This window comes from Panthera pardus, unplaced genomic scaffold, assembly GCF_024362965.1.
Source record: "Panthera pardus isolate Hobbes unplaced genomic scaffold, ASM2436296v1 HiC_scaffold_18, whole genome shotgun sequence".
Taxonomy (NCBI): Eukaryota; Metazoa; Chordata; class Mammalia; order Carnivora; family Felidae; genus Panthera; species Panthera pardus.
In genome coordinates this window covers 28,662,762-28,690,104 of record NW_026526743.1, presented here as the reverse complement: position 1 = coordinate 28,690,104, position 27,343 = coordinate 28,662,762, and the positions used below count along the sequence as shown (strand labels likewise).

The window sequence follows — 27,343 nt, the reverse complement described above, 5'->3', positions numbered from 1 at the left end:
ACAATACATGCAAAGACACACTTAGTATCCAGAACGATCTGAAAATGTTAGAAGACTGAAGGGCACTGACGACATCAAGTGTAACAGGGACAAAAGCAAGGTCCTGCTGCTGTCCTCCAAATCAACCATACAAGCATAGAATTAGAAGTAGAAGGGTGCATGAAAGAAAATTGGGGGTTTCATTCAAGAGTCAGCTCAGTATTCGTTAATTCACTGATTTATAAATGCACTCATCCATCTGTAATGCAAGGAAGGCATTACAGGGGTCGCTGGGAATACAACTCAGACGGTAACAGGGCTTTCCCCCAATTTTTTTTTTTTGTCAGTTTGTCGATAGCAACCACTAGCCCGCATAATGGATTACAGTATTCCATTTCCCTTTAGATGCTCAAGTGTTAAGAAAAAAAAAAAAAAACCATCTTCAACAAACCAGGTCTCACTCAGAGTATCATACCACAGCCAAATGGCTAAAATGACACAAAGTTTTTAGGCTGGAGCACAGAAGATGAAGGTCCCAGAGACACTCAGCTTTGAATATCTGAGCGCTGCTGTAAGGAAAAGGAGCTGCCTCTGTCCTGTGTCCACCACCAGCTCAGAACTAGAATCAGTGTGTCAACTGTGGGAAAGTAGCTCTAAGCACACATCGTACAAGGAGTGACTTTTTCACAAGGATATCTGTCTAAAATGAAATTCTCCTGATTTACTTTAGGAGACACTGACTCTTCTATCTTGTCTAAGAAGATCCAGATGATAAGACAGGAAGTTATCTTTTAGCTACACTGGAACACATGCAAACTGATGCATATACATGGAGTTATTCACTAAAGCACTGCTTGTAAGAGCAAAAGATTAAAAAGAACCGAAACGTCCATCAGCAGGGGACTGGTAAAAAAATCATGGCACGTTCATAAAATGAAATACAATGCATAATTTAAACAAAAGATTAAGTATGCAATACACGTACTAATAGGAAATGATGCCCCAGATCTGCTGTTAACTTACAATAACAGAGGCAACTTCCACTCCTGGGGAAATGAGTAGACATACCTTTCCTATGCCTCATGATAAGTACAACTAAAAACTCAGGACACAACATACAAAATGAGAAGATTCTAACAAGGTGGAGAGGAGAAGGCAGACCAGCTAAGGAGTTCTGGACGTAAAGAACAACACGGCAGCGAATTCCCTGGGTTTTCTTCTTGCCTTATGTATCCCAGACTTAGCGCTGAAGAAGCCAGCAATCTGGAGCCATTAATGGGCACAGACCAAAGAAAGCCCCAACAAGTCAGCGCTCTCTCGTCAAAGGATGAGAAAAGAGGAAACCTAGTAAGACCGAAAAATGTTAGACAGTAATCACTCAACACCAGCCAAACACCACAGGAAAAAAACACTGGCCCTACCCGCTCCAAAAAGACCAAGTGGGGAGCCCAGACTTCCACTCATGTGAGGCTGTTACAAAGTGCTCCAACGCCCCAGTTGTGTGATATCAGAGAAAGCCAAGTCGGGAGCCACCACCTGATGACAAGTTCTCCCACCTCCATGGTGTCAGTGGAGACCACATGGAGAGCCCAGACTTCCATCTCTGCCTTACCTGCTGGGGCGGTTGGTATCAGAAGAGGTCTAGTGGAGAGTCAGGACTTTCACCGTAACCCACCAGCAATAAGGGCACATTCATCACAATGTCACTGGAGACCATGTGAAGAGCCACAACATCCACTGCTCCCCAGCAGGAATGAGGAGGCCGAGGGAAGAAGACTTCTATCTCCACGTGGCAATAATTAGGTGGCATCTCCCCTCCTCTTCCCCGGCCATAGCAGGGTCGAAGAAAGCTGGCTAAAAGCTGGCTCTAGATCTAGTAACATCTAGAGTCTCAAAACCTAATACCCAACTGTCCAGGTTTCAAACAAAAATCACTCATTATACCAAGAACCAGGAAGTTCCTAAGAATGTTTAAAGACAGTCAATAAATGCCCACACCGAGATGACAGAGAGGTTAGAATTATCTGACAAAGATTTTAAACAACCCTGATAAAAACGCTTCAATAAGCAATTATAAACATACTTGGAACAAAACGACAGCACAGAAACCTCATCAAAGAAACAGAAAGTCTCAGCAAAGAAACGGAAGATATAAAGGAGTGAAAATGAAATAACAACGAAAATAAAAAGCTCAGTGGATGGGCTCAATGGCAAAATGGAGGAAACACAGGAAGTCATGGGTGAACTTAAAGACAGAATAATACAAATTATCCAGTATGAACAACACAGGGAAAATTGAATCAAAAAAAAAAAAAAACACACACAAAAGAACAAAAGAAAAAGAACAGAGACCCAGGGACCTGTGGGACTTCACAAAAGATCTAACATTTATTTCATCAGAATCTTAAAGGAGAGGAGAAAGACGGGGCTAGGGCTGAAAACGTACTCAAAGAAGGAAAGGCTGAAACTGACAAAATGTAGCAAGAGACCACAAATTTACCAATTCAAGAAGCTGAGCAAACACCAAACAGATGAACCCAAAGAAATTCTATGCCAAGACACATCATAATTAAAGTTTAGAAAGCTAAAGTCAAAGAGAAATTCCTGAAAGCAGCCAGAGAAAAACAAAACCTACAGGGGAAAAAAAAAGCAATTCAAATGAGAGCAGGGAGGCCCAAAAGAAGTAGCACAATATTTTCCAGGTGCTGAGAGAAAAGAATTCTTGACCCAGAATCTTATAACCAGTGAAAGTATCCTCCAGGAGTGATGGGGAAGGCAAGACATTCCAGATGAGGAGAAACAAAGATCATTTGTCACCAGCAGATCTAAAAGAAGTTCTCAAAAGAAAAAAATGATCAAAAAATAGTCCCATACAAATATACCCAACTGATCTTTGACAAAGGTACAAAAGCAATTCAATGGAAGAAAGAGGTCTTTTCAACAAATGGTGGTGGGACAATTTGACATTAAAACGGAAAAAAAAAAAAAACCAAAACCAGCTCTAAGTCTTACACCTCATAAAAAATTAACTCAAAACGAATCAAGAACTCAAATGTAAATGAAAAACTGTAAAACTTTAAAAAGAAAGAACAAGGATGTGAAGAAATCAGAATTCTCACACACTGGAGGTAGGTATGTAAAATATGTAGCCACTTTAGAAAACAACCTGGAGTTCTAGAAATGATTAAATATACAGTTACCACTTGACCCAGAAATTCCATTTCTAGGCACATGCCCAAGATAATTGAAAGTTGGTCCACACAAAAACTTATACACAAATGTTCATAGCATCCTTTTCATAAATGTCAAAAACTGGAAATACAAACGGCCACCAACTGATGATGAATTGGTAAAGAAAATACAGTTGACCTTTGAACACCAGGAGGGTTTGAGGCACTGACTCCCATGCAGCTGAAAATCTGCAGATAACTTTTGACTCCCCAAAAACTTATCAATAGCCTACTGTTGACCAGAAGCCTTACGCATAAGGTAGTCAATGTTAACAACATAATGCATATTTTGTATATTATATGTATTACATACTGTATTCTTACAATAAAGCAAGCTAGAGAAAGGAAACAGATATTAAGAAAATCATAAGGGGGCGCCTGGGTGGCTTGGTCGGTTAAGCGTCCGACTTCGGCTCAGGTCATGATCTCACGGTCCGTGAGTTCAAGCCCCGTGTTGGGCTCTGTGCTGACAGCTCAGAGCCTGGAGCCTGTTTCAGATTCTCTGTCTCCCTCTCTCTCTGCCTCTCCCTGTTCATGCTCTGTCTCTCTCTGTCTCAAAAATAAATAAACGTTAAAAAAAAATTTAAAAAGAAAATCATAAGGAAGAGAAAATACATTTACACTACTGTACTATAAAAAAATCCACTGATGCACACAGTGCAAACCCATAACATTGATCAAGGGTCAACTGTGTACTATATCTATATAATAGAATATTGTTTCCCATGAGAAGGACTGAAGTACTGATTTATTCTACAACATGGGTGAACCTTAAAAAGATTATGCTTACGTGAAAGAAGCCAGACAAAAAAGGCCATGTTTTTTAGTTCACTTATATGAAATGTCCATATAGTGAATGGTCCATATGTCCACAGGGCAATCACAGAAACAGAGAGCAGATCTGTGTTTGCTAGGGACTGAGGGGAGTGAGTGACTGCTTAATGAATGTAGAGTTTCCGTTTGGGGTGATAAAAAAGTTCTGGAACTAGACAGCAGTGATGGTTGCACAACACTGTGAACCTTCTTAATGTTACTGAATTGTACATTTTAAAAGGAGTGAATATTCTGCCGTGTGAATTATATTTTGATTTTTAAAAAACTTAGGAGGAAATCTTCACTATCTAAAGCTAGGCAAAAAAAATTGCTAGACCTAATACCAAAATCATGTTCCATTAAAAAAAAATTGTATCTTTGACTTAATAAAAATCAAAATCCTTTGTTTTGTGAAAGACCCTGTTAAAAGGAGGAAAAGACAAGCCACACACTGAGATAAAATATTCACAAACCACACATCCAACAAAGGACTAGTATCTAGAATATATAAAGAATCCCCAAACTCAACCGTAAAAAAGCAAGAATCCAAATAAAATATGGGCAAAAGAGATGAAGAGACATTTCAGTAAAGAAGATGGATGGCCACAGGTACATGAAAGATGTTCAACATCGTGAGCCATCAGGGAAAATCAAATTAAAACCACACTGAGGGGTGCCTGGGTGGCTCAGCTGGTTAAGCGGCTGACTCTTGATTTCAGCTCGGGTCATGACCTCAGGGTCTGTGGGCTCCAGCCCCACGTCGGGTTCTGTGCTAAGAACACGGAGCCTGCTTAGGATTCTCTCTGTCCCTCGCTCTGCCCGTCCTCCACTAGCACACGTGCTCTCGCTCTCAAAAATAAGTAAAACTTAAAATAAAAAAACACAATGAGATATTACTACTAAAATAAAAAAATAGTGACAACACCAAACGCCGGTGAAGATGTGGAAAAAGTGGATCACTCATATATTGCAGGTGGTGAGATAAAATGGTACAACCGCTCTGGAAAACTGTTTGGCAGTTGTTTAAAAAACTAAACATACAAATACCATACAACTGGCAATTGCAAACCTGGACATTTATGCTAGAGAAATGAAGACTTACGTTTACTTGTTCACTGTACACAAGTGTTTATGAGAGCATTATTTATAATAGCCCACAACTGGAAATAAACCAGATGTCCTTTGATGGGTAAGTGATAGAACAGTGGTACATCCATGACAGGGACTATTACTCAGCATTAGGAAAGAATAAACCAGGGATACGCACACACTGACGAGTCTCCAGAGAATGAGAAAAAAAGCCAATTTCAAAAGCTTACACGCTGTACAATTCCATCTGTATAACATTCTTGAAATAACAGAATTACCTAAGTGGAAAACACATTAGTGGCTGCCAGAGGTTAAGGAGGGAAGGACCATGGTGAAAAAAGGACAACAGGAAGGATCCTTGTGGCAATGGGAATGTCCTGCGTCTTGTCCACACCCTGGCCGTGACGCTGTACTCTAGTTTTACAAGATGTTACTGCTGGGGAAAAGGATACACAGGATCTCTCTGTATTCTTTCTTACAACTGCATGCAAATCTTTATAATCTCAAATATTTTCAAATCGTATATCTGTTACAGGGCTTATCATCAGAATTTGTAAAGAATTCTCAAAATTCAATAATAAAAAAGTTTTTTTAATCTAGCAAAAGATGTGCACAGATACTCCACCAAGGAGGATACACAAGATGACAGATGAGCACATGAAAAGGGGTCACAGGGAAATGTGAGTTAAACCAGAATTAGCTACCACCAACAGAAGAGCTAGTCTGTACGACTGACCACACGCAGTGTTGGCAAGGAAGGGGAAGAAGTGGAATTTGCACGCACTGCTACACAGAATGTAAATACTACAACCACTTTGGAAAGATCGTTTGGCAGGTCTAGCATGTTCGTTTTTGCTTCAAGGTAAACAATCACCAGCCATGCCACATCTAGGGATCTACCCAAGAGAAACCAAGGCCTCTGACCATACAAAGACCTCACACGAGTTGTCATCGCAGCATTATTCTAAGAGCCAAAAACTAGACACAACCCAGAGGCCATCAACAAGTGAATGGCTAAATAAAATGGTATATCCATACGTTTACAGGGAAAACAAACAGTGCATTTTCCTTTACTCTCACACAACACTTTTGACACTTCTGGTCACCCAATATGTGGGGAGTTTTCCCGCACCACCTGGGTGTCTTACAATTCAATTCAATTCTGACACTATCTGTCTGGAGTTAGAAGGAAATCCTACAAGTTAAGGGCTCAGTCCCACAAGAATGCCCTCATTTCTGACACCAGTCACAAGTTCCAGGTTGTCAGCGTTCCCGGACCCCCCTCCTTGGGTTCCGTAATTTGCTAGAATGGCTCACAGAACTAAGGGGCAACGCTCAGATTTACCATTTTATTATAAAGGATATAATAAAGTATACAGATTAACAACCAGATGAAGAGATACTCAGGGCAAGGTATAAGGAAGAGGCACAAAGCCTTCTTGCCCTCTCCAGCACAGAACTCTCCCAGCACCACCAGGTGTTCAGCAACCTGCAAGCTCTCCAAACCTTGTACTTTAGGGGTTTCTACGGAGACCATCAAGTAGGCATGATGAATTACTGACTCCATTTCCAGCCCCTCCCCCCTTTCCAGAGGATGGTGCTTGGAGCTGGAAGTTCAAGCTTGGTCTTGCCAGGGACCAGTCCCCATCCAGCAGCCCACCAGGAGTCGTCACCTCGTTAGAACAGAAGACGCTCCCATCACCTAGGAAATTCCAAGGGATTTAGGAGCTCTGTGTCAGGAATCCGGGTCAAAGACTAAATATCAGCAAGAATCGATGATATATGTAAACTATGTTTTATAGTTGTAATATACTAATACGTATTAAGTAATACATAAATTATTTACACTAAATGTTAATATACTTATAAAATATATATAATTACAGCCTACCACAGAATGGAGTTCTCAGCAATTAAAAAAAAAACATGAATGAGTCAAAAACGAATTATATTGACTGAAATAAGGCAGACAAAAAAAGAGCACGTCTTGAGTTACTCCACATATATAAAATTCCCAAAAATGAGCAAATGTATACTGACACAAAGATGATCAATCGGTGGTTGCCTGGATTTTGGGGGGGACAGGGCAGACAGAAGTGGGAGGAAGTGATCACAAAGGACATCTCCTTTGTAGGTGACAGGGATGCTATCTTGATTGTGGTGAATTTAAGGAAAAAAAAAAAAAAGAGCAAAAAGGAAAAAGAAAAAAAAGAAAGAGGCAAACCAGGAAACAGACTCTTCACTACAGAGAACAAACTGATGGTTACCAGAGGGGAGGTTGGTGGGGGCATCGGGAAAACAGGGGATGGGGATTAAAGAGAGCATTTGTTGTGATGAGCACTGGGTGTGGTTGTAAGTGTTGAATCACTACATTGCACGCCTGAAACTAATATTACACTGTATGTTAACTAACTGGAATTTAGATAAAAACTTTAAAAAAACAAAGATGCAAAAGGAGAGCAGGTAGTCGGAGGTCACTGTTGGGAGGGAAAGATCTCAGAGACCCTTATAAATTCTGTGCCAATGTGCATGCAAGGCGTAATCTACAAGGCAAAATTAGCATTACATTCCCAACCTCCAACACTAAAAAAAGAAGACACAAGCTGGACCAGAAAAAGCAGAAGTGTGTAATTTAGGGGTGGCACTCAATGATATGCTCCAACACAACAGCTTTAAGAACGTGAACGTGTCAAATTAGCTATGTTGGAGCTTTTAACATTTGAAAAGCAGAAATGAAGGGGGGGAGGGAATTGAAAAGCAGACCGAGGACTCTTTTCGTCAAAGGTGTTCTTCAGAAGACCACCGTAACAAGCAATTGACGGAGATGAATTCTTTCCTAACCTCACCAGCTGTTAAACTGCTTCAAAACAGTTTTAAATGCCGGGAGTATTAATTTTGTCCTACAAATGAAGGCAACTGGGCCAGAAAAAACCTCAGGAACTAAAGGAGACACCAGGACTCGTTTTCTCTCTCCAGGAAAGGGTGTTAATGATGACATGAAATAGAGACGGAGACCCATTCAAAGAAACTAATTTTCATTTAGACAACTTTACTTTTTAAATCTATTTGTGAGCTTTATTTTGTTGGCGAAAAGTACTATTTGTGGGTTACACTATAAAAGCTGGGATCGTTCTTAATTATCTTCTGTTCACGGTGTATGAAATCAAGCTTTAAAAGAAAAAAGAAAAAGCATTATTTTCCTTTCTTGTCACTGCTCTGCGAGCCGGGAATAATGACAGTGAGAGCCACTGATCTAGAAGATCAAAGTGTGCCTGACAAGTGATTCCCAAGAGATTCATGTAACTAATTTTTATTATTTTAATCCTACATCACTATTTGAATAAAATAGAATTGTAAGTGTTTTTGAAGATAAATACTATTACAGAATGCCTTTGTCAGGTTATGTATAATTCCACCACAGGAAAAACAGAAATGGTAGCTTTTCCTTTCATTTTCTTTTTAAGTGCTACTGTAGAACCCAACATCATTTACATTTCAAACCTAACTGAGAGATGGAAAAAATATACAGAAGGAAATACAGCTCTAGCTAGAGTTTGGGGGGGTGGCGGGGGGAGGCATTTCAAAATCTTTATCCTACTGCAGACTAAGAAAAACAAAATCAATTATACACAAGCCAACTCTATATTTCAGATATCTTTTCTTTCCTTAAATTTTAACACTAAACTAACGATTTCCCTAGTCTCCCAACTTACTTGACATAATGAATTACATTTACTGGTAAAATGCAAAACTCAAAATTCAGTGAAGGTAGGTAAAAAGGATGGTTATACCAAAAAGGCTTGGGGCTTTCAAAAGCACCCTCTGGATTTTTTTTTTCACAGTTTCAAGATATTATTTCAATTCCAGTTAGTTAACATACAATATAATTGAGTGATTCATCACTTACATGCTATGAACGCCCAGTGTTTATCACAAGTACCCTCCTTAATCCCCATCACCCATTCAAACCCCGCCCCACAGCATCTCTCAGTTAAGGGTCTGTTTTATGGAAACCCACAAACATATCTGATTTGGTAAGACAAGTTAAATTACATTTATCCATGTGATTCTGGAAAAACAACATTAGCACAGAACTAGCTACCCCTGTAAGAATACCTTAATAATGAAAGAAATTTTATTTTACAAGGTATTCCCCTTAGCCATCCAGCAAGTTAACATTATAAACGTAGCGTAAGTCACGTAATTTGCTTAGGACAGGATATCTCAACCTCAGCAATACTGCCATTTTGGACCAGATCATTTTCTGTTGCGGGAGCTGCTCTCTGCATTGCAGGATGTTTATTTAGCAGTATCTCTGTCTTTACCCACTAGATTCAAGTAGTACTCCCACCCCAGATGTGATGATCAAAAATGTCTCCAGACATTCATTACAAAATGTTCCCTGGGCTCAGTATCACCCAAGGTTCAGAACTACCTGGCTTAGAAATAAAATGACCTTCTTATAAAGGTTTTGTATTAACGCTTAAAAACAATTTTTTTTTTAAACTTGGAAATTCAATAGTAAAACAATACTGTATTTCAGACAATCAAAAACTTATATGGTGATGGGGATTAGGGAGGGCACTTGTGATGAACACAGGGTGTTGTATGTTAAGTGATGAATCACTAAATTCTACTCCTAAAACTAACATTACACCGAATGTTCTGTATGGAATTTACATATTTACACTGTATATATGGACTTTAAATAAAAACTTGAAAATAAGGGGGGGGGGGTGAAAACTATAAAACAAAATCTCATCATAAAATCCATCATGCCTGCCCAGAGAAATCCCCCTTTTTCTTGAATAAATGCTCTCCACATTCCAAAATACATATTAAAAATACAGCTGTTATGATGGAGTAAGCTCATATCAGACCGCTTTTCCTGAAAAAAATAGATTTAAACTCTGAAAAAATATAAAAAACAACTTTTGCCAGCAGGCACTGGAGAGTGAAGGAGGAAAAAAAAAAAAAAAAACAGGCAGATTATGAAGGAGACTCAAAATTCAGTGGAAAGGAACAATACAAGGTTATAATCCAAAACTGCTCCACACACTAAAAGAGAAAAGAGGGGGGAAAAAAGGAAACTGTGACCCATTCTCAAAAGAAAAAACCACAATGCACACCGAGCCATAGACTATTTTGATGTTGGAACTGGCAGAAAAGAATTTTAAAAGAGGACTTAGAACTATCCTTAATGAGGTAAAAGAAAATATGCTCACAGTGAAGGAGAAGATAGCAATTATCTTACCAGAGAAATAAAAACTATTTAAAGAAACAAACAAAAAAGAACAAGATGGAAGTCTTAAAATATTTCTAAAACCTTAAAAAGGCAATTTCTGAAAAGAATAATTCGTTGGATGAATGAATTTAAGCCCTAAAAACACGATGCGGACGAGAGAGGGGGAAATCAGTAAAATTCAAGACAGAACAGTCGAAATTATCTAAAGAACAGATACATAAAAGTATGAGGAAAAAAAATTAAGTCTCAAGGACTTCAGGCACAATACCAAAAACTCTCGACATGTATCTATCTGATGTCACAGAGAGAGGAAAGACTGAAAGGGACAAAGAAAGCACTTGAAGAAATAATGGTCAGAATGTTTCCTACTTTGTTAAAAGACACAAATTTACAAATCCAAGAAGCTCGGTGACCTCCAAGCAGGATAAACATGAAGAAAACAATGCGAGGGACATCATAAACTGTTGTAAGTCAAACATAAGGAGAAATCATCAAAGTTCCCAGAGAAAAACCACATATTACATTACATACAGAGGGGCAATGATTTAAATGACTGCTGATGTTCACCAGAAAATACGGAGGTCAGGAAATAGAAGAAAACCCCTGGAAAGCAGAACAAAAAAGAACACAAATACCAAACAGGGAATTCTATACACACCCCAAATATCCTTCAAATATGAAGGCAAAATAAATACATTTCAGATAAAAGAAAATTATGAATTAATTAAAGTTAATTAAAATTAAAAGAAATTCATTTCTAGAAGAACTGCATCCTCAGTCAACAACAAAAGTTTTTCAGGATGAAGGGAAATGTTAACGAGTGGATACTTGGATCTTTTTTTTTTTTTTTTAATTTTTTAAAATATTTATTTATTTTTGAGATGGAGGCAGATTGAGAGTGGGGGAGGGGCAGAGAGAGAGGGAGACACTGAATCTGAAGCAGACTCCAGGCTCTGAGCTGTCAGCACAGAGCCCGACATGGGGCTCGAACCCACAAACGGCGAGATCATGACTTGAGCCAAAGTCGCACACTTAACCGACTGAGCCACCCAGGCGCCCCGATACTTGGATCTTTTCATTTCTAAAATATATATGACTATTTCGGCAAGAAATACGACATATTCTTGTGAGTTTTTAATGTACGTAGATGTAACATACATGACACTTAATAGTATCAAGGAGGGGAAGGGGTAACTAGACTTCCATGGTAGCAAGGCAACTACATTTTGTGTAAAGTAGTACAATATTAACCCCCCACTACACTAAAATGTTAAGGATATATACTTCATCCCTGGAGAAAGCACTAAAAGCAATATAACGATGGAACGCAGCTAGAAAGTCAACAGAGTAACATATACTTCTTAAAATTTTTCAAATAATCTTCAAAAAAGTAGAAAAAAGTATAAGAGGAAGGAAAAAGGGACAAATAAAGAATAGATAATAAAATTATAGTTCTAAACTCAATAATAATACCAATTATGACATTAAATGCTACCAGGTTACACAACAATGAAAAGACAAAGATCATCAGAATAGATTCTTCAAATTATATGCCATCTGAAAACAAGCAGGAGAGAGAGTAGGAAAATGAAATGAGTAAAGGGAGGGAAAACATCTCAATCCAATAGCACAGTGGGGGTAAAGCAGAAAAGAAGGACAAATAGAAAACACATGAGGCAATAGAAATAAATCTAATTATTAGTAATAACTATTAACAGATTAACCCTTCAGTTAAAGTACCCAAATTGCCAAACTAGATGAAGAAAAAAAGATTTCCCACCATATACTGCTATAAAAGAGCATGCCTCAAACATAACTGACTGAAAAAGAGAAATACCTGGAAAATACTAACCAAACACAATCTATCCACACCATACAAAACAGAATTTAAGACAAAAGAGTTACTAGCAATGAAGACAGCTACTATATAATGACAAATAGTTCAAATCACCTGGAAGATACAACAATTTCAAACTCTAAGTACTCAAAAATTCTGAACTTATATGCAGCAAGTAATTAGTTCAAAATTAAAGCAAACACAGAATTAAGAAACCCATTATTGTGTTAGAAATTTTTAATATATCTTGTTCAGTAACTGATAGATCCAGCAATTAATTCAGTAATGATACATAAAATTTGTATAGCATAATAAATTAGCTTGATCTAAGGGACATGTAAAATACACATGCGATGCACACAGCTACAATTGGGGCGAACATATTCTTTTCAAGCATACACAGAATATCTCTGTAAACTGATCACATATGAGGCCATAAGGTTGGCCTCAACAAACGTCAAAGGATTAGTATCATATTCTTGGACCATAAAGCAAATGGATTAAAAAAAATAAAATCATGAAGGAAATTACAAAATGTTTCAAATTTAATGGTAACAAGACAACTACATAACAAATTTTGTGGAATGTAGGTAAATAGGTACATAGAGTTTATACCCTTACATGCTTCACATTAGAAAAACTAAAAATTATTAAACTAACCATTTAAAGAGTTAGAAAGAAAAACAATAAATCCAAAAAAAGCCAAAAAGAAAATAATAAAAAACGGAAATTACTAAAATAGAAAACAAATACCTAGCTAAGATTAAGAAAGCCAAAAGATAAGTTTTTTTGAATAAATGAAAGCAAGAAACCTTAGTAAAAAGCTGTTAGAAGAAAACAGACACAATTTTTTTGGATGAAAACAAGGACACATCTGCAGATGCTGCTGAGATTTAACAGAAAATACAAGATCTTAAGAATAATGCTACGCTAAAAACTTTAGAAACAAAGATTAAATGGAAAAATTCATTAAAAAATAACACTTTCATAAAAGACCCCGAATAGCCAAAGCAATCCTGAGAAAGAGTAAAGGCAGAAGCATTACACTCCCTGATTGCAAACTATACTACAAGGCTATAGTAATCAAAACAATATGGTACTAGCATAAAAATCAACACAAAGACCAAGAGAATAAAAATGGGAGCCCAGAAATAAACCTATGTATATATGGTCAACTAATACTTGACAAGAGCCAAGAATACTCAACAGCAAAAGGGTAGTAGTCTCTTCAATAAGTGGTGGTGGGGAAACTGGAAAACCACATGCAGAAGAATGAAACCGCATCCCTGTCTTACACCCCCTCACATAAATGAACTTGAAATAAATCAGACTTAAGTGTGAGACCCAAAACTGTAAAACTCCCAGAAGAAAACACAGGAAAAGTCCTTTGGCATTGGCCTTGGCAGTGATTTCATGAACAGGACAAGAGAAGCACAAGCTACAAACGCAAAAATAAATAAATGAGACCACACCAAACTAAAATGCTCCTGCCCACCAAAAGAATCAATCAATAAAAAGGCAACCGACAGAATGGGAGAAAACACTTGCAAATAATATAACTACCAAGGAGTTAATATCCAAAATATGTAAGATTTCATACAACTCGACAGCAAAGAAATTAACACATGATTTAAAAATGGGCATAAGAGTGCTCGCTTCGGCAGCACATATACTAAAAATGGGCAGTAGAACTGAACAGTTTTCAAAATACATACAAATGGCCAACAGGTGATATGAAAAGGTGTTCAACATCAATAATTATCAGAGAAATGCAAACTCACACCCAAGGGACCTGTGGAACACCACGGCAAATCAACATGCACACTGTGGGAGTCTCAGAAGAAGAGAGAGAGAAAGAGACAGAATGTCTGAAGAACTACGGGGTGAAACCTTCCCAAATTTGATGAAAGCAATGAACATAAATGTCCAAGATGCTCAACAAACACCAAGTAAGGTGAAGTAAAAGAGACCCCCACACCAACACATTAGAATCAAACTTTCAAAAGACAAAGAACCTTGAAAGCAGCAAGAGAGAATCAACTTGTCACATACAAGGGATCCTCCATAAAGACATAGGCAGATTTCTCATCAAAAACTTTGGAGGTCAGGAGACAGTGGGCCAATGTATTCAAAGTGCTAAAAGAAAACTAATGTGAACCAAGAATCCTGTATCTGAAAAAATGTCTTTCAGAAGTAAGGGAGAAATTAAGATAGTCCCAGATAAAGAAAAACCGAGGGAGTTTGTTTCCATTAGATCTGTCCTAAAAGAAACACCCAAGGGAGCACCTGCAGGGTGAAATCAAACGACACCAGACAGTAACCTGCAAGCACAGGAAGAAATAAAGATCTCGATAAAGGTAAATACATTGGCAATTACAAAAGCCAGTATTACGGTAACAACAGTTTGTAATACTACTCTGTTTTTGACATGCTTTAAGAGACTAACACGTTTTTTAAAAAAACAATTAGCCTAAAAGCTAGTATCACTGTAACTCTGGTTGGTAACTGTACATTTTTGTTTTCTACATAATTTAGGAAACCAATGCATTTATAACACTTAACTAGTTTATGCTTTAGGGTGTACAATGTATAAAGATGTAATTTTGTAATACCAAGAACTGAAAGGGGTGGGGTAGAGCTATAAAGAAGAGGGTTTTTTTATGTTGTTGAAGTTAAGCTATTATAAATTCAAACTAGATCACTAAAATTTGTGATGTTAAATGTAATTCTTGTGGTGAACACAAAGAAAATAGCTATAATATGTGCAAAAAGAAATGAAAAAGGAACATTTCACTACAAAAATCAACTATACACAAAAGACAATATTAATGCAGGAAATAAAGGTAAAAAAAAAACTATAAAAAACAAATAGCAAAATGATGGAAATAAGTTCCTCTTTATCAGTAATTACTTTAAGTGTAAATTGATTAAACTCTCCAATCAAAAGACAGAAATTTGAAGAATGGATAAACACATGATCCAACTATATATTGTCTATAAGAGACTCACTTTAGCTCCAAAGGCATAGAAATTTAAAGCGAAAGGTCAGAAATAGATATCCAAAGCAAATAATAAGCAAAGGAGAGCAGTGATGGCTATACTAACATCAGACAAAAGAGACTTCAAATCAAAAAAGATTACAAGAGACAAAGAACATTTATATGTTAATGAAAGGTTCAATGCAACACGAAGATATAACAATTTTAAACATTTACATACTAATAACACATCAGCAAAATATATGAAGCAAAAACAGAGAGTTGAAGAGAAAAAAATAGTTCCACAAACACCAGTTGGAGACTTCAATCCCCCACTCTCAATAATGGATAGAACCAGACAGAAGTAAGCAGATGGAGGACTTAAACACAATAAAACAACTAGATACAACAACAAACACAAAACACTCTGCCCAGCACCCGTATACACATTCTACTCAAGTTTACATGGAATGTTTTCAGGATAGAGCATATGTTATGCCACAAACTCTCAATAGATTTAAAAAAACAGATACCGTATGTAGTATCTTCTCTGACCGTAACAGGATGAAATTATCAAACAACAGAAGTAAAACTGGAAAACTCACCAACATGTGGGAATTACGTAATACACTTTAAACCACCAATGAATCAAAGAAGAAATCACAAGAAAATTGGAAAATTCTTAGAAGCAAATGAAAACAAAAACACAGCATTTTAGAATCTAGGGGAGGCAGTGAAAGCAGTATTAAGAGGGAAATTTATAGCTATAAATGCTTACATTGAAAAACAAAAGAGATCTCAAAGCAACAACCTATCTTTACCATTTAAGGGACTAGAAAAAGGAGAACAAACTAAACCCAGAGCTAGCAGAAGGAAGAAAATAAGATTAGATCAGAGATTAACAAAATACAAAATAAACAACAGAGAAAAGCAATGAAATCAAAAGTTGGATTTTTGAAATGATCAACAAAATTGAGAAAACTTTAGCTAGATGGACTAAGAAAAAGAGAGTTGACTCACATTACTAAAATTAGAAACGAACGTAGGAACATCACTACTAATTCTACCAGAATAAAAAGGATTATAAGAGAGTACTATGAACAAAAAGGAAACCCAAAATATGGGAGAAAATACTTGAAAATCATATATCTGACAATGTATTAATATACAGAATATATAAAGAACTCCTAAAACAACAGCAAAAAAACCCCAAACAACCTAATTAAAAAATAGGCAAAGGACTTGAATAGACATATCTGCAAAGAAGATATACAAATGGCCAATAAACACATGGAAAGATACTCAACATCACTAATCATTAGGAAAATGCAAATCTAAATTACAATGAGATACCATTTCACACCCATTAAATGGCTTCTATCAGGAAAACAGAAAATAAATGTTAGCAAAGATATGGAGAAATTGGAAATCTTGTGCATTGTTGGTGGGAATGCAAAATCATTCAGCCACTGTGGAAAACTTTATGGTGGTTCCTCAAAAAATTAAGAGCAGAATTACCATATAACCTAGCAATTCCACGTCTGCATATATCCCCAAAAGAACTGAAGGCAGGGTCTCAAAGAGATATTTTTACACCCAGGTTCATAGCGGCGATATTCTCAATACTCAATAGCTAAAACACAGCAGCAACTCAAGCGTCCATCAATAGATAAACACATAAACAAATGTGGTATACACATATAATGGAATATTATGTAGTCTTAAAAATGAAGGGAATTCTGGGGCCACTGGGTGGCTCAGTAGGTTAAACATCCAACTCTTCATTTCAGCTCAGGTCATGATTTCATGGCTCAAGAGACTGAGCCCCCCACGTTGGGCTCTGCTCTGACAGTGCAGAGCCTGCTTGGGATTTTCTCTCTCCCTCTCTCTCTGCCTCTCCCCTTCTCTCTCAAAATAAAGACACTTAAAAAAATCAGTTTAAAAAAAAATACAGGGAATTCTGACACATGTTACAACATGGATCAACCTTGGGGACATTACGCTAAGGGAAATAAGCCAGTCATAAAAAGGCAAACACTGCATGATTCCACTTACATGAGGTACTCAGAGGAGTTAAAAGCACAGAGGCAGAAATTAGAAGAGTGGTTGCCAGAGGCTGGGGGTGGGGTTTGGCGAGTTACTGTTTAATGGGTATAGAGTTTCAATTTTACAAGATGAAAACTGTTACAAAGATGAATGGTAGTGATGGCTCCATAAAAATGTGAATTTAGTTAATGCCACTGAACTGTATAGTTACAAATGGTTACGATGGTAAATGTTATGTGCATGTTACCACTATAAAAAAAATTTTTAATTTAAATACATGTAATTTTTAAACTTTTTTTAAATATTTTAAACATGTAATTTTTTTTTTTATTTTAAAACATGCACTGATTAGCAAACTGGACCTAGCAACGTATGAATCATGATGAAATTAGATTTATATCAGAAATGTGAGGGCTAGGGGCGCCTGGGTGGCTCAGTCGGTTGAGCGTCCGACTTCAGCTCAGGTCACGATCTTGCAGTCCGTGAGTTCGAGCCCCGCGTCAGGCTCTGGGCTGATGGCTCGGAGCCTGGAGCCTGCTTCCGATTCTGTGTCTCCCTCTCTCTCTGCCCCTCCCCCGTTCATGCTCTGTCTCTCTCTGTCTCAAAAATAAATAAATGTTAAAAAAAATTAAAAAAAAAAAAAAAAAAGAAAGAAATGTGAGGGCTGGGGCGTCTGGGTGGCTCAATCGGTTAAGTGGCCAACTCTTGAATTTTAGCTCAGGTCATGATCTCACGGTTCGTGAGTTCAAGCCCCGCATCGGGCCCTGTGCTCTTGGTGTGGAGCCTGCTTGGGATTCTCTCTCCTCCTCTCTCTCTCTCTGCCCCTCCCCTGCTCTCTCTCTCTCTGTCAAAAAATAAGAATTAAATTTTAAAAAAATGTGAGGGCTTATTTACTATTAGGAAATTGGATTAAAAGACAAGAAATACGGGGTTATGTAAATAGACAGAAAAGTTTGATAAACTTCAACATCCATTCATGATAAAACTCTTAGCAAACAGGGAGCAGTAGATAACTTCTCAACCCTGATAAATGACGGCCGCCACAATAATATCCTATGGCAAAGATCATACTTAATAGATCAAGAGCAAGATCAAGATGGCTGATACCACCTCCACTTCTATTCGACGTGCATTTAAAAGTTCATAGAGCCAAGACAATAAGAAACCATATTTTAAAAATAAAACATACAAGGATTAGAAAGAAGAATTAAACTATTAGTATTTGCAGATGATAATGACTAGTTACTAAAAAAGTAATCTATGGATACACTGAGAATAAAAGATTTTAAGGGCCCCCAGGTGGTTAGGTTAGTTGAGTATCTGACTTCGGCTCAGATCGTGACCTCGCGGTCAGAGGGTTTGAGTCCCGCGTCAGGCTCTGTGCTGACAGCTCAGAGCCTGGAGCCTGCTTCAGATTCTGTGTCTTCCTCTCTCTCTGCCCCTCCCCTACTCATGCTCACTTTCTCTCTCTCTCAAAAATAAATAAATATTTAAAAAATAATTTAAAAAAAGATTTTAAAAAGACTGTCTGCAACAAAACTCAGCCCACAAAAGTCAACTGAGATAACACTTACCCACTAGGCTGGCTAGAATCAAAAACTCAGATAATAATAAATGTTGGCAAGGGTGTGAAGAAATCAGAACCTTTATACAATGCTGGTAGGAATGCAAAATGGTGCAGCCGCTTTGGAAAACAGTCTGACAGTTCCACAAATGCTTAAACCCACTTATCAAGTGACCCAGCAGTTCCACTCCTAGGTATGTACCCAGAAAAAGGAAAGCATACGTCCACACAAAAACTTGTACACAAATGTGATAGCAGCATTATGTACAGCAAAAGATGGAAGGAACTCAAGTGTCCTTCAACAAATGAATAAACGAAATGGGGTACATCCATACTACGGCATATTATCTGGGCATAAAAAGGAATAAAATAAGGATACATGCTACACCATGGATGAACCTTGAGAACATTCTGCTACACGAAGGAACCAGTCACAAAAGACCACATGTTAAGTGATTCTATTTATATGAAACGTGCAGAATGGACAAACATCCAGAGACAGAGAGTGGATTAGTGGTTGGTTAGGACTAAGGAGGAGGAAGAGATAGGACAGTAATAGCTAAAAGGTACAGGGTTTCTTTGCGAGGTGATGAAAATGTTCTACAACTGGCTATAGTGATGACTGCACGTATCTGTAAATATACTAAAATACACTGAATGGAACAGCTTAAATGAGGGAGATATATGGTATGTGAATTAGGTTTCAATACAACTGTTCTCTACGAGTCGACTGTATTTCTATAGATCACAGAAAACTGTTAGAAAACATGTTTTACTTTATAATGTATCAGAATGCATGCAAGAAATGGAGAAATGTATAAAATTTTACTAAAAAGAGATTAAATAAATGAAAGGTAATGCGATGTTCACGTATTAGAAATTTCAGTATAATGAAAACGTCTCCTCAAATTACTCTACAGGTTGACTACAGTTCCAACCAAAATCCCAACGGAACTCTCCTGTAATGTCGGAGAAGCCGACTGTTAAATTTACAACGAAGAGGCAAAGGCCAACAATAGCCAAGAACAAACGGGGAAGTGTACTCTCCAGCTATAAAGCTTCTTGTAAAGCTATGATAATGAAGGCCTAGACGTCTTAGTGTAAGGAAAGAGTAGAGCCCAGGAAGAGGTCCATATATACCCGTGTCGAAGCTTGATTTATACGCAGCGAGCCTGGTAGATCAAATTGGGTATGTGTACCTCATCTCCTACACAAAATTAAATCTAGATGGATTGTAGACTTAAATGTGTCTATTACCCTTTTTGAAGACAATGTGGAATGGCGGGAAAATTCAGAAGAGCAATGAGGCAAGACTAGTGCTCCTATTAAAACATACTATAAAGAATCGTTAAAAACAGTGTGGTACTGAAGCATGAGCAGGCAGAAGAGAAAGTCCAGAAATATGCCAAAGTCTATATGGGAACTGAGTATGGGAAAAGTGGCATCTCAAAGGAGCAGGAAAAAGGTGAACTTTTAATCAAAGATGTTGCGACAACTGGGCAGCTATCTGGGGAGGGGGACCCAAACTAGATCCATATATCACATTATATATCACATAAAATAAAAATGGATCAAAGATGTATATACAATAAAACCACAAGAGCCATGTAAGAAAACATGGGGAAATGCCTATAAAACCTTGGAGTAACTCATAATTCAACTACATAAAAATTTTAAAATTCTGCACGGCTAAAAACACCTAAAGCAAAGTCAAAAGACATGACACTAAGTGAGACAAGCCATTTACAAAGGACCAAATACTGGAAGATTCCACTTGTATGAAGTATCTAGAATAGGCAAATTCATAAAGACAGAAAGTAGAGAACAGAAGTTACCAGAGGCTGAGGGAAGGGAGGAAAGGGGAGTTATTTCATAATGCATATAGTTTCTGTTTGAGATGATGAAAAAAGTCTGGAAATAGATAGAGGTGATGGTTTCACATCACAGTAAATGTATGTAATGTCACTGAATTGCACACTGACAAATGGTTAAAATGGTAAATATTGTTACATTTATCTTACCATAATTTTCAAAAATGAGGACAACCAGATAAAAAAGGACGAGTTACAAATGAGAGTTGGCAAGTAGGAAACATTTACACCCCATATCATAAAACAGTTGGCTTTCCTAACACATAAAAAAGAAACTGGTAAGAAAAAAGGCCAATAATCCAATTTAAAAAAATAAACAAGGTATGAATATACAGGTCACAGAAAGAAATACACAAATTGCCCTTAATCATAGGAAAAGATGCTTAACCTCATTCAAAAGAGAAATGGAAATTAAAACTATACTGAAATAGATTTTTCACCTTGCAGACTGGGAGAAAATTCAACAACATACTCTCATGGAAAGTCCATAAAAAAAAGTCACCCTCATATTCTGCTGGTAACTGTTATATACACTGCTGAAGGCAATGTAGTAATATCTAGAACAATACAAGTTCATGGATCTTTTCACCAAATGACCCCACTTCTCAGAATTTATCCTATAGATTTGCTAGCACATGTGGGATACTATTACTTTGTGATAGTAAAAAGTTAGAAACAATCCAAATATACGTCGGTAGGAATCTGGTTAAATAAATGCAGTGGAAAAGTATACCAACAGCTCCAAGATATAGATTTAAGAGAATAAGACAAGGTGCAGAATAGTATAAATAGTATGTTTTTTATTTAAAAAGGGAAGGGAGAATATGTGCTTATACTGTATAAAGAAGTTCTGGAAAGATATACAAGAAACTAATAAAAATAGTTAGCAGTGGGAGGCAAGGGATGGAATGAGGAGGTACCGGAAGTGGAGGAGATAAGAATGGAAATGAGATGTTTTACTGTGCTTTTTTTGTTATTTTGATTTGAGATATGCAAATATTTTTCTTATTAGAAGTTATTTTAGTAACTTCATAAGGGTTTCCAATTCAAGGGTATATGCATTAGTCAAAACTCAAATGACACAACATGTATTTTGTTACGTGTCTGTCTTAACTCAAAAGGAAGAAAAAAACCCTAAACTTCTCTCTGGTTAATTATATGTGTGCTGGTGTCTGCGACGTACTCTGAAATGCATACAGAAATAACATGGGTTAGTGAACAGATACAGGAATGGATACCTGAAAAAGCAAGCACAGTAAAAATGTTCCTTGGAGAGTCTAGGTAGGCGGTAGGTATAGGATTTACCCTAAAATTCAAGAAAAGCCGAGTTTGTCAGACTTTTACAAAGTAAAATCGAAACCAAGCCCTTATTTGAACCCCATACCTCCAATTAATGTACTCTTGCTATAAAGCTAAAAGCCAAAGTAGAAAGCATTCTGTAACTCAGCAAAACAAGCATTTATTACTTGCCAAGCCAACAAGGAACAGGAGAAGGGCAAACAGTGCAGGCTAGAAGGAATCCTAAGGATCATCTAGTAATAGCCCCTTCATTTTTACAAAAAAAAAAAAAAAAAAAAAAAGTTACTGAGGACCTGAAATGACCTGTGGGAAACTCCAAAGTGTTCTGCATCAAAATGAGGAAGAAGGGAAAAAAAATACCGGAGCGGAAAAAATCATCTTGTTCGGTTATGATCCCTGCTTCAGTGAAATTCAGCTTTTATAGAATTAGAGACAAAACCCATTTCCATGGAAACAATATTCCCAAGTATCCATCTGAGGCTGAGAAGGATGCTTTTCTATGCAAGTCTTCACATCCAAAGTGTATACACAAAGGGTGAGGAGGGACTGAAAAGAGCAGAGCCTTTCAATCAGACAGGTCTGGATTTGAATTCTGGCTCTACCACCTACTTGATCCTAGCCAACCTCAGCACTAGCTAAGCCCCAGTTTTTATCGGCAAAACAGGCAATAATTAAGACCTTAAAATTGGGGGGACGCCTGGGTGACTCAGTCCGTGAAGCCTCCGACTTCAGCTCAGGGCATGATCTCACGGTTTGTGAGCTCGAGCCCCGTATAGGGCTCTGTGCTGACAGCTCAGAGCCTGGAGCCTGCTTCGGATTCTGTGTCTCCCTCTCTCTCTGTCTCTCTCTCTCTGTCTCTCTCTCTCTCAAAAATAAATAAATATTTTTTTAAGTTAAAAAAAAAATGACCTTATAAACTTGTCAAGAATGTGAAGAAGTGTAAGTCATCTAATTCATGGATGCATACATTGGTGGCTACTGAATGTAGGCTTTCTGACATTTATTCATGGTTGCATAATGATCAATTAAAAGCACCACCTATGAATGCCTCTGTCAGTTTCATGATTAACATACTATCAGCCAACTAGCCTGTAACTGGAACTCTGCTAAGGTTGGGGGGGGGGAGGGAGATGCTGTCGATTTTTGCCATCAATGGGAATTTATCAGTTAGTTGACAGAGGCCATTAGGTGCTACTTGTTTACAGGAAATAAAAGGCGGCTTAATGTTTTTTTGTTTTGTTTTGTTTTGTTTTCCTAAGGTGTAAAGTTGGGTGATCTGACTCGAGAGTCATGAATCCTGATCAATTACAGCAGCTCAAAACTGGAAGAAATCTCAAAGGGCACGCAGGAAGAATCCTCTCCACAGTATATTATGTCACATGACGTGACCAACTTCTGCTTACAGGCTTCTAGTTTAAACCAGGCTCTTACTCAAACAGGTAGCAGGTGATTTATTTTCTAACTCTTCCAATGATCAGAAAGGGCTTTTTCCCCCACTTAGAATCAACAGGTAATGAAAAGTTAACGATAATGTATAAATGCCACCCCACGCTCATATGCTTTTGGAAATAAAAAGTCTGTAAGTATTATTCTCATTTGGAGTATGATAAGACAGGATATTCTATTTGATAACAATTCCATAGGACAAGAAGTCAACTTCCAAAAATGCATCTTGAAGCTTATATTTACATAACAAAACACATCTTAGGAACCCTGCCTTATTAATACATAAAAACACGAAGAAAACATACCTGGGATGATATCATTGATATGCAAGAGAATTGTACTTTCAACACTTGCAAAACTACAAAGTTGCACCCCATCAAATCTTCCATCCCAGTTGCCAATAGGATTATCCTAGAAAGTAAGCAATACAGTTTTAAAACCTGTCTCAATAAAACATGAATACAAAAATCTGTATTTTCCAGAAAAGGATCTTCCACAAGATTTTATGCTGGCAAATTTTAACTATTTTTCCTAAAGAAAAAAAGAACATATCAGAAACAACTGCCACGCTAATAAAGCTTTTGGTATGTTTTTGCTTATTTGTTTTTTGGTTTTGTGTTGGTAAAAATGAGATCCAAGAATAATCAAGGTACAGTAAGCCCACAGACAAGCAAGGAATTGAAAGGATTCCTCCTACTTTACTGGACAACAAATGCTAGTCTACATAACACCCATCTGCATAGGAAGATTCATTAATAATACATTGTTTCACCCAGAAATCGGCCCCTAGTTAAGCCTACCTTGTTCTAATTACTTTTACATTCCCTGAGCACTTAAATATTCTATTTGAACCCCTGTGTGCATTTCTGTACACAGAAGATCTATTTGTTATTGTTCTTTTGACATCTTATGGATATGTAAGAGTTCCCTCCAAAATAGACTTCTAGATTTAATTATTTTATATTCCAACATAGCACCAAGGAGTATAGTGCTGTTCATGGAGTCAGATTAAGAGACAAGCCAGTCAGACAACTGCCCTGAGCACCAATGTGTACAACATGCTGTCGTTGGAAATAGATGAGGAATACTGTGTTTGCCAGAACTTTCCTTTCCAGGAGCGCACTAGAGGGGTTTGGAATGCACACTCGCACAGGCCAACTAAAGGGCAGACAGAGGTGGGGAAAAGCCAGTGGGGCAAAACTCCAGGTAGCCTGCCAAGAGGATCCTCAGACTGCCATCCATATTAGCAAAATATTATAAAGAGAAGGGGGGGCGGGGGGAATCTTTTCAAGATAAAGAAAAACAAGATATCATGGAACATCTCTGGGTGGGGCTTTTTTTTTCCTGTTTCTTGGTCAGCCATCATAGAGCAAATTGAAGGATTGAAACATTACTCCAGTTTATTCAAACTGGAAAAAGAGTAAATGTAACTCCATATCTAGACTCCTGTCCCACGTCAATGTTCCTCTACCAAAGATAAATTAGAAGATGTTTTTTACGTTACCCTTTTAAATATTCAAAGTGCTCAATTTGTACCTAAACTGGTCATGAAACTAATAGATACACCCACAAAGATAATCTATTCCAAAAGTTTCTTACCATGTCCACACCGACAAAATATCCTAAGCTTTCTTTCCCAGGCAAGACGTCGCAGAATATAACCGTGCCGGACTCTGTGGTTTCTCCGAGCTTCAAAGAAACTCTGGAGTTTATCTCCAGGGGCGGAAGTTCCATCTGCACGGTGTCCCCTGGACCTGCATAATCACTTTCCAATCCATTGTCATCATCTTCCAGGATTTCTAGCTTGTCCAACGCAACAAACACTCCACAGTCTTCATCACACTGGAAAAGCTGTTTCCCTTGATATATCCCGTCAGTAAAACCTTGGCCACGGCCTTCTTCCTAGTTTTCAAGTGAGAGGGGGGGGAAAAAAATGACTGATAGGTAGAGAAGAAAGGAAGTAAGATGACCCATAAGAAACAAAGATCCACTCCGGGGATTTCAGAGAAATCACTGGGAAAATTCCGAACGACAGAGATAAGAAATATAATTATTAGCAGTTGCTGGTGAATTTTGAGTGTCTAAAAAAAAGGAAAAAAGAAGCTGTATCTGATGCTGAAATATAATTAATTAATTAATTAATTAATTAAAAGTCATAATTCCACTGTGAGAGAGCCGGGCTAGATTCTACATTTCAATACGAACAATAACTTTGTCATAAAAAGAAAAATTTACTTTAACACCACGATAACATTAGCTCCATTTACTGAGTACTTACTATGTGCCAGCCACCACACTGACTCTTGAATCAATGTATCACAAAAAAACGCTTCAAGCTGTGTGCTGGTTTCATTATTTTACAGATGAGGAAGCAGCTTTAGGAGAAGTAGCTTGGGTTAAGTAACCTGGCAGCCCAACTAGTAAACAGTATAGCTGGGATTCAGATCTCTTACTTGGTTTACAATTGGCTGCTTTAGAAACTTTTTGATCATGAAATTCTATATGCAAGAATGTAAAAAATGTAACTGACATTTAAGCTCTTGAGAATATTAACTTTGGAAATGAATCACGGAGTTGTTGGTTCTCCCTTCAGGAGAAATGAGTTCCTGGGTCATTTTCACATATATTATCAGGGACAACTATAAGCCATTTTAAATTGCCGCACCTTATTTTTTGAAAATCTTATATCTAAGTTTCATGAACTTAATAGCACACCCTAAGAAAAACTGAAAGATCTACAGTTACTATGGTCACAAGGTAATTCATAATTTTGTGAGATGATTAATTCAATTATAATTGGCAGAGCTCACTTTTAACACAGACAATGTTAAAATTTCTAATATTGGAAACCCTTCAACAATTACATGATCTATGTGTATTTCCTACTACATTAGGTAGTTTTAAAAAGTTTTCAATGTATCATCTTTACGTTATCTCAATTTATCATTAAAAAGTAAATCCTAAGAATTGTGAATATTAACAACTATGGGAGATTTCTGGAAAAACTTCTGTTGTATTTAATTTAAAGGGGTTAAAAAAAAAACAAAACATGTGTGCATACAAATATACACAGAAAGAAACACACACACGCACAAGCTCACTAAAAAGGTTTATCAAACTTACCAGTAGTTCTACTCCAAAGAATATTCCCGATACTGTCCTCTCTGCTAATAAGGGTCCTCTGAAGCGCACAACTCCAGGAAATTTTTCTTCCCCGGATCTCAGCTGTACTTTCACAGGGCAGCCCACATCTATCTGGAGGCCTTTACTCAGTCTGTTTCTGTTTTTAAACAGGCTGAACCTCTCTTCACAATTGGTAATTGCCAAAAGCAACTCTGTGAATTTTTCATTTATTTCTACAACATCCTTTTCATCAACAAAGAGAACTGCGTGTGGTTGCTCTAGGATTTTTAATCCAATCTGATTTTTCTTGCCTTTTGCAGACGGAATCCTCGAGTGCCCCATAGAACGATCTTGGATATACTGTCCTATACTCCCCTTTGGTACTTTAAGGAGCTTTTGCGTTTGTTTGTCTGTAACACTGCATTCTTGAAGAAGCAAATAAAAAATCCGCTCTTCCCAGTAGGGTGAAGTAACTTTTTCTTGGCTCCATAAGCCTGAACTCATGGTGACATTAACTCCGAAATATTAACTCAAAAAAAAGGGAACTACTAAGTTTGTAGGAAAACCACAAAAGATAAATTCACTGGCAGTCCCAAAGCACGTTTTTAGCAATTTGGTGTCCATGCTGTAACAAGACAGCAAAGCAAAATGCCTGGAGGACAAGCAAAAAGAAACTTTACACTTTATTCTACATGAGCTAATATCAAGGTTAAAGACTTAAGATCTCATTTGATTAGTAAAAGCACACACATAAATGAAATACTTCCAAAATTACCTAAAAAGGCTAAAAGACATGCATCACTTGTACCTACTGTAACGTTGC

At 37.4% G+C, this 27,343-nt stretch overlaps 1 protein-coding gene across 6 annotated transcripts in view; it reads right to left on the bottom strand.

Annotated features, from left to right (window-relative positions):
• Positions 1–27,343, bottom strand: part of CYLD (CYLD lysine 63 deubiquitinase) — a 69,054-nt gene that overhangs the window by 35,552 nt on the left and 6,159 nt on the right. For 4 of the 6 annotated variants that reach the window (XM_053906093.1, XM_053906092.1, XM_053906095.1 and 1 more), the window contains exons 3-5: positions 26,521–27,172; positions 24,997–25,299; positions 23,690–23,808 (exon numbers count right to left, since the gene is read on the bottom strand). In XM_053906093.1, the coding sequence (XP_053762068.1) occupies positions 23,690–23,808; positions 24,997–25,299; positions 26,521–27,024 (926 nt within the window). In that variant the 5' untranslated portion in view covers positions 27,025–27,172. The remainder of the gene's footprint in view (positions 1–23,689; positions 23,809–24,996; positions 25,300–26,520; positions 27,173–27,343) is intronic. The other 2 variants (XM_019455964.2, XM_019455965.2) reach the window with 1 other exon arrangement.